The sequence below is a fragment of the Oncorhynchus nerka genome, linkage group LG12 (assembly GCF_034236695.1).
Source record: "Oncorhynchus nerka isolate Pitt River linkage group LG12, Oner_Uvic_2.0, whole genome shotgun sequence".
Taxonomy (NCBI): Eukaryota; Metazoa; Chordata; class Actinopteri; order Salmoniformes; family Salmonidae; genus Oncorhynchus; species Oncorhynchus nerka.
The window spans coordinates 34,659,037-34,671,348 of record NC_088407.1 but is presented as its reverse complement, the minus strand read 5'-3'; the positions used below and the strand labels follow the sequence as shown (position 1 = coordinate 34,671,348).

The 12,312-nt window shown below is 42.9% G+C and overlaps 1 protein-coding gene across 13 annotated transcripts in view; it reads left to right on the top strand.

Moving 5' to 3' along the window:
• Positions 1–12,312, top strand: part of LOC115138165 (RAS guanyl-releasing protein 2-like) — a 92,115-nt gene that overhangs the window by 39,334 nt on the left and 40,469 nt on the right. For all 13 annotated transcript variants that reach the window (XR_010465342.1, XR_010465341.1, XR_003864901.2 and 10 more), the window contains exons 2-7: positions 4,197–4,318; positions 4,825–4,927; positions 6,498–6,554; positions 6,715–6,846; positions 10,405–10,555; positions 10,965–11,138. Coding sequence is in view for 7 of the 13 variants with exons in the window: in XM_065025520.1 (XP_064881592.1) it covers positions 4,249–4,318; positions 4,825–4,927; positions 6,498–6,554; positions 6,715–6,846; positions 10,405–10,555; positions 10,965–11,138 (687 nt within the window). In the remaining 6 variants the exon portion in view is untranslated. The remainder of the gene's footprint in view (positions 1–4,196; positions 4,319–4,824; positions 4,928–6,497; positions 6,555–6,714; positions 6,847–10,404; positions 10,556–10,964; positions 11,139–12,312) is intronic.

Sequence of the window (12,312 nt, the reverse complement as noted above, 5' to 3'; positions counted from 1 at the left end):
GAGTTTCTCCCGTTCTTCTATGCAGATCCTCTCAAGCTCTGTCAGGTTGGATGGGGAGTGTCGCTGCACAGCTATTTTCAGGTCTCTCCAGAGATGTTAGATCGGGTGCAAATCTGGACTATGGCTGGGCCACTCAAGGACATTCAGAGACTTGCCCCGAAGCCACTTCTGTGTTGTCTTGGCCTTGTGCTTAGGGTCATTGTCCTGTTGGAAGGTGAACCTTCGCCCCAGTCTGTGGTCCTGAGCGCTCTGGAGCAGGTTTTCATCAAGGAGCTCTCTGTACGTTGCGCCGTTCATCTTTCCCTTGATCCTGACTACTCTCCCAGTCGCTGCAGAGATGGGAAAACTTCCAGAAGGACAACCATCTCCACAGAGGAACTCCGGAGCTCTGTCTAAGTTACCATCGTGTTCTTGGTCACCTCCCTGACCAATGCCCTTCTCCCCCGATATCTCAGTTTGGATGGGCTGCCAGCTCTAGGAACTGTCTTGGTGGTTCCAAACTTCTTCCATTTAAGAATGATGGAGGCCACTGTGTTCTTAGGGACCGTCAATGCTGCAGAAATGTTTTGGTACCCTTCCCCAGATCTGTCCCTCCAGTCTCGGAGATCTACGGACAATTCCATCAACCTCATGGCTTGGTTTTTGCTCTGACATGCACTGTCAACTGTGGAACCTTACATAGACCGGTGTGTGCCTTTCCAAATCATGTCAAATCAATTTAAATGACCACAGGTGGACTCCAATCAAGTTGTAGAAAACATCTCAAGGATGATCAATGGAAACGGGATGCACTGAGTTCAATTTTGAGACTTCTAGCCAAGAGTCTGAATACTTGTGTAAATAAGCTATTTCTGTTCTTTATTTTCAATACATTCGCAAAAATGTCTAAAAGCCTGTTTTCACTTAGTCGTTATGGGGTATTGTGTGTAGATAGCCTTTTAATAAGGCTAACTTAACAAAAAGTCAAGGGGTCTACTTTCCTAATGCCCTGTGTGTGTGTGTGTGTGTGTGTTTTAAAAATAAATAGGATTTTTTTGTTTTAATCTATTTTTATATAAGTGTGACACAAAGAACAATATATTTGAGATTCTTCAAAATAGCCAACCTTTGCCTTGATGACAGTTTTTTGCACACTCCTGGAATTCTCTCAACCAGCTTCATGAGGTAGTCACCTGGAATACTTTTCCAACAGTCTTGAAGGAGTTCCCACAAATGCTGAACGCTTGTTGGCTGCTTTTCCTTCACTCTGCGGTCCAACTCATCCCAAACCATCTCAATTGGGTTTAGGTTGGGTGATTGTGGAGGCCAGGTAATCTGATGCAACACTCCATCACACAGCCTGGAGGTATGTGTTGGGTCATTGTCCTGTTGAAAAACAAATGATAGTCCCCCCTGATGGGATGTCGTATTGTTGTAGAATGCTGTGTTAGCCATGCTGGTTAAGTGCCTTAAATTAAAAATAAATCACAAACAGGCTCACCAACAAAGCACCATCACACCTTCTCCTCCATGCTTCACGGTGAGAACCACACATGCAGAGATCATCCGTTCACCTTCTCTACGTCACAAAGGTTGGAACAAGAATCTCAAATTTGGAGTCTTCAGACGAAAGGACCGATTTTTCACAAGTCTAATGTCCATTGCTCGTGTTTCTTGGCCCAAGCAAATGTTTTCTTATTGCTGTTCTTTAGTAGTGGTTTCTTTGCAGAAATTCAACCATGAAGTCTTTACTCACGCAGTCTCCTCTGAACAGTTGATGTTGAGAAGTCTGTTACTTGAACTCTGAAGCATTTATTTGGGCTGCATTCTGAGGTGCATTTAATTGCTGCTTTCTGAGGCTGGTAACTCTAATGAACTTATCCTCTGCAGCAGGGGTAACTCGGGGCGTTCCTTTCCTGTGGCGGTCCTCATGAGAGCCAGTTTCATCATAGCGCAATGCTGCAAGGAAAACGCAGTGCTCCATTGGAAATGGATTTTGGTACACCAGAAGTACATGCAACTCGCTGTCGGTGTGATCGAGGCGTTTAGGTTAGATACACACAGACTGCATGAGAGGGGAATGTACATAAAACAATGATGGGAGGGAAGGAGGCAGTTCGTGAAATTATGCCTTATCTACTTTGAAGAACTCGTGAAACGAGTTGCTCTGCAACGTACTTAGGCAGGCTAGCTAAATAGAATGACCAAAGACAGTAAATTATGGGGAGCAGATACTGTTACATGATGAGACGATGACTTTAAATAATTTACAAATGATAAAGTAATCAAATTAAAAAAAGAATGTAATTATATACACAACTGAAATCTTTTATTTCATAGTAATTTATTTTTTAAAATTGATGTCTACCCATTGGGGACCTGACAGACAATGGACTATTTTAATTGTTTTGGTAATTGAATGTTCACCATTTTTGGCTTTAGAGTTTTTTTTAAATGGAAATTCCAATCATAGTAATGCCATTATATCATAATGTATTAATTTGATTTATTATCGAAACCAAAATTCGAAAACGTGGCAATTGTTTGATAGTCGAACTGTAACGGAACCGACCTTTAAAAAGCGCTAATCGCTCAGCACTACTGTGGTGCCACGAGTGTGTGTTCAGCATGTGTGTGTGTGTATAGGGAGGGTGGGCATGAGGATGTGTTGCCATGGCACCCCGCTGAGCAGTACCTCACTAAAATAGCATACTAAGAAAAAAAACAGGATAACAGTCTATTTTGAATGTGGAACCACAGGGTGAGACTTTTGACATACCTTGTATTATTTCCCGTGGAAGAAAAACTGCGTTGCATGGCTGTTTTTAATTAATGACTACAGAGTTTTTTTCAGGAAGTGAAAGGGGGTTATTGAGAGACTGACTGTAGTGTCAGCTGTGTCTGGTGGGTTTCTCAGTCATTTTCTATCATGTCGTGTCCCTAAAAAACTCCAATGAGGTTCCTTGTACGTACTGTACAAGACACATGATGTACAGTTGAAGTCAGAAGTTTACATACACAGGTTGGAGTCATTAAAACTTGTTTTTCAACCACTCCACAAATGTATTGTTAACAAACTATAGTTTTGGCCAGTCGGTTAGGTCATCTACTTTGTGCATGACACAAGTAAATTTTCCAACAATTGTTTACAGACAGATTATTTCACTTATAATTCACTGTATCACAATTCCAGTGGGTGAGGCAACATCTCAAGACATCAGTCAGGAAGTTAAAGCTTGGTCGCATATTGGTCTTCCGAATGTACAATGACCCCAAGCATACTTCCAAAGTTGTGGCAAAATGGCTTAAGGGCAACAAAGTCCAGGCATTGGAGTGGCCATCAAAAAAGCCCTGACCTCAATCCAATAGAACATTTGTGGGCAGAACTGAATAAGTGTGTGCGAGCAAGGAGGCCTACAAACCTGACTCAGTTACACCAGCTCTGTCAGGAGGAATGGGCCAAAATTCACCCAATTTAATGTGGGAAGATTGTGGAAGGCTACCCAAAACGTTTTATACAGGTTAAACAATTTAAATGCAATGCTACCAAATACTAATTGAGTGTATGTAAACTTCTGACCCACTGGGAATGTGACGAAAGAAATAAATGCTGAAATAAATCATTTTCTACTATTATTCTGACATTTCACTTTCTTAAAATAAAGTGGTGATCCTAACTGACCTAAGACGGGGAATCTTTACTTGGATTAAATGTCAGGAATTATGAAAAACTGAGTTTAAATGTATTTGGCTGAGGTGCATGTAAACTTCCGACTTCAACTGTATATCTGGGTATTGGGTCACATATACTGCACTTGCTACGAAAGCTGGTCTTATCAGAATAGTGACATTAACCATTGTAGTTATGTCACCTGATCTGACATATTAGTTATATATCACTTGCGGAAGGTGGTTTGCTGCAGTATGCTGTTTTGAAATGTAACCCAACTGCAATCCACCAGTATCCAGACATGTTATTGTTCTAATTCCATTGTTAGATTTTTGTCAACATTTCCTTTATACTTCCTGGATATCTTGCATCACAGGATCCGAGCAACATAACAGACTATTACTGGCAACCATTCAAACCATGCAGCAATGCTTTCTCTTTCTTACTAGGCCACGCTCTCATCTTTATGTACAGGAGTAGAATTCCTTGGGTGAATTTTTTTTTGTTTCTGTGCAACTCCTTTTTCCTTCTCTTTTTTTGTGCTCAGAAGTGTCACTGAAGTGGGAAGACTGGGAAAACGAGAGGACTAGAGGAGAAAGATGGAGCCCATATCTTTAGATGGGGCTGCAACGGTGGAGGAGCTGGTGGAAGCGTGCATCCAAGCCTTCAGTCAGTCTCTTTATTTACCTACGAGCACTCAAATATACCTGCTACTCAATGTCGAAATTAGGGCTCTCGAACCCTGTTCCTGGAGAGCTACATTTTGCTCCAATCCTAATCTAGCGCACCCGATTCTAATAATAATCAGTTGGTTGGTAAGATTAACCAGATTAGTTCAGACTGAGGTTGGTGTGACAACCTACATGAGGCTCTCTAGCAACAGGGTTTTGAGGGGCCTGGTCTGAGTAAACAACCCAATCCTTTTTGCGTTCACAATAACATTTTATTTCCAGGAACGGATTGCAAAGGAGAAGAAAGTTTCTAGGAATAGGTAGCAATTTCCCATATGTCCATGCGCCACCATAAATGGCCAACGTTGTCAGTCTCAAATCAACAGGAATTGGTTGTCTTTATTTGCAGAAACACTTCAGTCGTTTTTTGGCTGACTGCTCTTTCAGTGTAAAGGGACACAAAAAGGGCCGTTGTGTGATGAGAGTGTGTCTGTCCTCTTTCAGATGAGAAGGGCACTTTGAAGGACCCCTCCGTAGTGCGCATGTTCCTCATGATGCACCCGTGGTACCTCCCGTCCACCGACATGGCTAAGAAACTACTGCTCAAGTATCCTTCGCCATCAGGCACCTGCTTATGGCTTATCAGGTGCTGACAGCTACTGTAAGAACAACATATATACTCTTTAACCCTAAAAGCACCCACAAGCACCGAGTACACCAAACATTAAGAACACCTTCTTAATATTGAGTTGCACCGGCTCCCTTTGGACAGAACAGCCTCAATTCGTCGGGGCGTGGACTCTACGAGGTGTCGAAATGCGTTCCACAGGAACGCTGGCCCATGTTTTGCTTCCCACAGTTGTCTGGGTGTCCTATGGATGGTGGACCATTTTTGGTACACACAGGAAACTGTTGAGCGTGGAAAAACCCAGCAGCGTTGCAGTTCTTGACACAAACCGATGCTCCTGGCACCTACTACCATACTCCGTTCAAAGGCACTTAAATCTTTTGTCTTGCCCATTCACCCTCTGATTGGCACGCATACACAACAATTAATGTCCCAATTGTCTCAATGCTTAAAAATCCTTCTTTAACCTGTCTCCTCCCCTTCATCTACACTGATTTGAAGTGGATTTAACAAGTGACATCAATAAGAGATCATAGCTTTCACCTGGATTCACCTGGTCAGTCTGTCATAGAAAGAGCAAGTGTTCATAATGCCTTGTGTACTCAGTGTATTTTTTTTGTTTAAATGCACCAAGTGTCATTTTTGGTAAAGAATTGCAAACAGGAACACTTTGTATTTGTTAACCTTTTATAACACAAGAAAATGGTTTGAATCCCCCAAAATCAGCATATATTTTAAAATGTTCACACGTTATAGTGAAATTGTAGGTTTCAAAATAAATGTTTTACCTATGTTTTTTTTTCATCCTTAGCCTCTTGTTATGGATATTTATCCGTTATTCATTCAAGTGTTGTGTTTCTGTGATTCTCGGAGGCTGAGAAATTGGCAATAGAGCTAATCTGAGCGAATAAGATGGCCACCGATATGCAACGGTGCCATCAGACTTTTGGCTCTAACTTTGGAATGCTCTGGGCTATCGACTCAGTTTCAATTGCTTCTGAAAGATGAGACTCAACTTTGTATATAGACATTGACTGATTGACATTTTTAGATACTTTTTTTAGTTATAGTGTCTGTCCCCACCAACATCTGGGGTGGTTCCATATCTATCTTTTCAGGGTACATACATCTACCTCTGTGCCATATTTGGTGCTTTTATCACAAAGTTTACAATTGAGTCCACATTTTCATCTTAGCTGTGTATACCACCAATACACAAAAGATAGATTATTATTATTTATTTTTCATTCTTCTATTTGTATAACAATTGTGGTAAATTGTTTTTTTTTGTTTGTCTGTACCTAGTTGCTTGACAAAGTCCTACAATTTCTGAAGGATCTTTATAACCCCTTGGAGTCAAAATGGACCCCCGTTGGCGCTTTTAGGGCTAAGGTGTGAGCGAATGGAATGGAAAGGTGTAAGTTGGATGCAATATTCCCAGCGTGCAAAACTGGTTGCAATGAAGTGTTTTGTGACGCCACGTCTGATTGTTAGAGGATGTTTCTGAAATGTCCGTGTAGATGTTTTATGTACCTTAACAGTCGATTAGATCGCAGGAGGAGAGCTGTTCTGCTGAACGCAGGACAAGAATCTGCCACCTGGTGAAGTAAGACATTTGTAATTTACTTTTGTTATTTGCTTGTAGATGTCTCTTTATTGCTTTATCACTCACTTTGTCTCGGTTTCTCTCTTTCTCTTTCTTTCCCTCACTACCTCTTTCTCTCTCCCTCTCCTTCCTCTCTAACTCTTTCTCCCCTCCAATCTAGGTACTGGATTTCGGAGTTCCCGGCAGAGTTCAATCTGAACCCAGAACTGGCAGAGCAGATTAAAGACCTCAAGGACCTATTGACCACTGAGGGGAATGAGCGCCAGAGTCAGCTCATCGACATCGACAGTGTGTAAGTGTCCCTCTTCAACAGTGATTTCTCCCTCCAACAGCCTCCACTGGTGTGACTGTCCCTATTCTACACGACAGTGTGTAGTCGGGTGTCCTTGGCTGCATTGTGTATGTGTTTATTTGCCGTACAAATTGGTCACATACACATGATTAGCAGATGTTATTGCGGATGTAGTGAAATGTTTGTGCTTCTAGCTCCGACAGTGCAGTAATATCTAACAAATTACACAACATATACCCAATACACACATCTCAGTAGGAATTAATTAAGACTATACATATGGACGAGCGATGTCCAAGCGGAACGGACTAAGATGCAGTAGAATGGTATAGAAAACAGTATATACATATGAGATGAGTAATGCCAGATATGTAAACATTATTAAAGTGACTAGTGTTCCATTCCTTAAAGTGGCCAGTGATTTCTAGTCTATGCCTATAGGCAGCAGCCTCTGTGCTAGTGATGGCTGTTTAACAATCTGATGGCCTTGAGATAGAAGCTGTTTTTCAGTCTCTCGGTCCCAGCTTTGATGCACCTGTACTGACCTCACCTTCTGGATGATAGTGGGGTGAACAGGCAGTGGTTCGGGTGGTTTATGTCTTTGATCTTTTTGGCCTTCCTGTGACATCGGGTGCTGTAGGTGTCCTGGAGGGCAGGTAGTTTGCCCCTGGTAATGTGATGTGCAGACCGCACCACCCTCCGAAGAGCCTTGCGGGCGGTGCAGTTGTCGTACCAGGCGGTGATACAGCCCGACAGGACGCTTTCAATTGTGCATCTGTAAAAACTTGTGAGGGGTTTAAGTGACAAACCAAATTTCTTTAGCTTCCTGAGGTTGATGAGGCTCTGTTGTGCTTTCTTCACCACACTGTCTGTGTGGGTGGTCCATTTCAGTTAGTGTAAGCAAGCCTACTACTGTTGTGTCGTCTGCAAACTTTATGATTGAGTTTGAGGCGTGCTTGGCCACACAGTCATGGGTGATCGGGGAGTACAGGAAAGGGCTGAGAACGCACCTTTGTTGGGCCCCCGTGTTGAGGATCAGCGGACAGGAGGTGATGTTTCCTATCTTCACCACCTGGGGACGGCCCGTCTGGAAGTCCAGGTCCCAGTTTCACAGGGCGGGGCGGTAAGCAAATTGAGGGTGGCAAGTAAGGTAAAGGCGATATGATCCTTGACTAGTCTCTCAAAGCACTTCATGATGACAGAATTGAGTGCTATAGTCATTAAGTTCAGTTACTTTTGCCTTCTTGGGTACAGGAACAATGGTGGCCATCTTGAAGCATGTGGAGGCGGCACACTGGGATAGGGAGAGATCGAATATGCCCGTAAACAAACCAGCCAGCTGGTCTGCTCGTGCTCTGAGGACGCGGCTAGGGATGCCGTCTGGGCCGGCAGCCTTGCGAGGCATAACACGCTTAAATGTTTTACTCACGTTGGCCACGGAGAAGGACAGCCCACAGTCCTTGGCAGCGGGTCGCGTCTGTGTGTTATCCTCAGCCTTTGTGTCTCCATGCTGCCTTACATGGCTCATTCTTAGGCCCGAGGCTGGGACCTTGTGTGACAGAGCTCCTAAATGACCCGTCCTATTTCCTTTGTCAGTCTGTCTGACCCTGGTCTCACTAGTGGGTTGTTATACAGCACTTTTTGGGACAGTGGAGTTTCATAAATGTCTGTTTTCTATATTTTATTGCATCTTCTATACTGTCTTCTTCCCTCCATTCCACATCCATCACAGTTGTAGTTTCAGGCCCCGATTGTAGAGACTAAGGCAGCATGCTATATTTTGTTAGCCTGGAATGCAAACTGAATATCTCTCTTTCACATTTTACAAACATATAGAAACAGAGCAATTTTCAGTTTGGATTCCCGGTTTCAGTTTTACAGTGCTTTGCATAAGTATTCAGACCCTTTGGGTTTCTTCACATTGTATTGTTACAAAGTAGAATTAAAATCGATTTAATTGTCCTTTTTTTGTCAACAATATACACAAAATATATATTTTTTAAGATTAATATAAAATGACAAAAATATATAGTCATTGTCTAAGTATTCAGCCCTTTTTTTAGTCAAGCCTAAATTAGTTCAGGAGTTACATTTGGCTTAACAAATCACATAAAAAGTTACATGGACTCACTCCGTGTGAAATACGTTTTTTTTTTAATGACTAACCCTTCCTCTGTCCCCCATACATACAACATTTGTATGGTCCCTCAGTCAAGTATTGAATTTTAAGCACAGATTCAACTCCAAAGACCAGGGAGATTTTCAAAAGCCTCTTAAAAAAAGGGCAGTGATTGGTAGATGGGTAACCATAACAAATCAGACATTGAATATATCTTTAAGTATGGTCTAGTACATTGTGTATTGAACCACCCAGACACGTTAAAGATACAGCCGTCCTTCTGAACTGAGCCACAGGGCAAGAATGAAACTGCCGTTTTTGATTTTTAAACGGCTACAGAGTTCAATGGATGTGATGAACGACGGATGAATCAATATTGTAGTGACTGTACAGTGAAAGAACACAAATATACAAAATAGAAATATTCCAAAACATGCATCTTGTATGTAACAATTCACTAAAGTAATACTGAAAAACACCCATGGCAAAATACACTTTTTGGCCTATGTTTGGGGCAAATCCAACTCAATGCATCACAGTAACTGCATGGTGGTGGCTGCGTCATGGTATGGGTATGCTTGACATCGGCAAATACTGGGGAGTTTTTCAGGATAACATTTTTTTTTTTAAACCTGGCAAAAGCCTAGAACAAAACCTGGTTCAGTCTGCTTTGCACCAGACACTGGAAGACGAATGCACCTTTCAGCAGGATAATATCCTACAACACAAGGCCAAATCTACATTGGAGTTGCTGACCAAGAAGACTGTGAATGTTCCTGAGTGGCCAAGTTACGGTGTTGTCTTAAATCTACTTGCAAATCTATGGCAAGGCTTCAACATTGCTGTCTAGCCATGATCCCCAACATCTTGATAGAGCTTGAAGAATTTTGAAAAGAATGATAGGCAAATATTTTACAACCCAGGTGTGCGAAGTTCTTAGCGACTCACAGCTGTAATTGCTGTCAAAGGTGTTTTATAACTCAGGGAAGGGAACACTAATGCAACGACTATTGTATTTATATATATTTTTTTTATAATTGTTAAAAAAGCATTTTTCTTCCACTTTGACATCTAGAGTATTTTGTGAAAAATTGTTGACGAAAAAATTACAATTAAATCCATTTCTAATCCCACTCTGTAACACAAAATGTGAAGAAATATGGGTTGCACCCCCCTTTTGCCCTCAAAACCCGCCTTAGTTCGTCGGGGCATGGACTCTACAAAATGTTGAAAGCGTTCCACAGGGATGCTGGCCCATGTTGACTCCAAAGCTCACCCAGTGTTGTCCTATGGGTGGTGGACCATTCTTGATACACACGGGAAACTGTTGTGTGAAACTTTGTAGTTCTAGACACACTCCTACCGGTGCGCCTGGCACCTACTACCACGCCCCGTTCAAAGGCACTTTAATGATTTGTCTTGCCCATTCACCCTCTTAGACCGTCGTACAAATGGAAGCGTCAGGTGACCCAGCGGCAACCCTCTATGTCCAAGAAGAGGAAGATGTCTCTGCTGTTTGACCACCTGGACTCCTGTGAGCTAGCCACACACCTCACCTACCTGGAGTACAAGTCATTCTGCAAGATACTGGTAGGTGGGGCTATGGGGAAGCAGAGCTGCCTGTCCACCAGATCTGGGTTCATAGTAATGGTTTACTTTCAAATCGTTAAACTTGCGCTTGATTGACCTTCCCTGTTACAGCATAACTAATGGAATACCTCGTCCACCTGTCACTCAAGGCAGGCTTAATTAAACAGGTCTGCTGTCCAAATTGCCTTTGCATTGCTCATTCAACATGACTTACAGTACCAGTCAAATGTTTTGACACACCTACACATACCCTTATTATTCTACAATGTAGAACATAAAAAAAAAAAAACTTGAATGAGAAGGTGTGTCTAAACTTTTGACTGGTGCTGGATGTTGACTTAAATGTGGGCGGAACTGCTTTCGTATGCCCACTTAATCCATGACATTTCTCTGGCCCCTCCCCCTCCAGTTCCAGGACTACCACAGCTTTGTGATGCATGGCTGCACGGTGGACAACCCCATCCTGGAGCGCTTCATCACCCTGTTCAACAGTGTGTCTCAGTGGATCCAGCTGATGGTGCTCAGCAAGCCCACCGCCCCCCAGAGGGCTGCTGTCATCTCCCACTTCATCAGGGTGGCTCAGGTACGTCGGCTGGGGCAGATTGGTGTTGCAATTGTCCCAGGTATTTCATTTGTTCTGAGGGATGCTCTTAACCCGCGTGCCAGTCTCTTTGGCCGATCATGTCAATCCTTCGTCACTCGTTGTCATGTTTGGCTTGACGATAACAGCAGTGGAGTTGGCAAGAGCACAAGCAGATCTGGGACCAGGCCAGTAGGCTCTACCTCGAGGTCATAAACAAATGTCACCGGTTAATATTAGACAGTAAATGTCACTGGTTAACTTTAGGCAAATAATCCCAGTTGGTTATGGTTAGGTGAAAGGGGTTTTGATTGTTGTAAAGCCTTGTGTTAGCGGTTGAGATGAGACGGGGGAGTTTTGTCACGGAGAGGAAAGGGATGGAGATGCAGATATGGACAGATATTGGATACATGCCAAACTAACCTTAAGAAGAAAAAAAACCACGGTTACACCTTCAGGTTTTATGAACTGTGTTCGTAGACACTTACTGCCCGTTATTCCTTACAGAAATTATACAAGTGTGTTTATCAGTAGTGCTATTCTCCTAGTACTACTACTACCAGTGGGTGTCCCTGATAACAGAAGAGAGGCTCTATTTGGATTTGTTAAAGAAGAATGTTTGGAGTGTGTCTCCCCATTCCCCAATGCCACTCTCTCCTCTCCAAAACAAACTCTTCATGATTTATTCACTGACAACCCGGCAGGCTCCCAACCCCCTCTCTCCCCACCCTTTTAACCCTCCTCTGCCAAATATGCCGAGTTCAAATAGCCCAGCTGGGTGCTAGCTAGCTGGTTTAGCACCCCGTTTTCTAAATAACACCCTTCATTCTACACATTTTGGGAAGCATTTCTCTCTCTCTCTCAATTATTTCTGGATGGTGACAGGAGAAAATGACGGCCAAATATATATATATATATACCCGCCTAAAAGTTGAGTGGGTGTATTTTCCAAAGCTGTGATCCTGCTCCAATACATCCCAGGGAGGGGTCACCCCCCGCTCTCCTTCCCACTCTCTCTTTCCTCTTTCACCCCTCCCTCTCTTACTCCCTCTCTGCTCATCCCTTCCAAATATAATTTGCTCATTCCCATTCACCTTCTGATTCGCTCAGTGTTTCACCTGAAGTAGGCCCTTTTTCTCTGCAGTCTCTCACCCTTCTTTTCTCTGCTGTCTCTCCC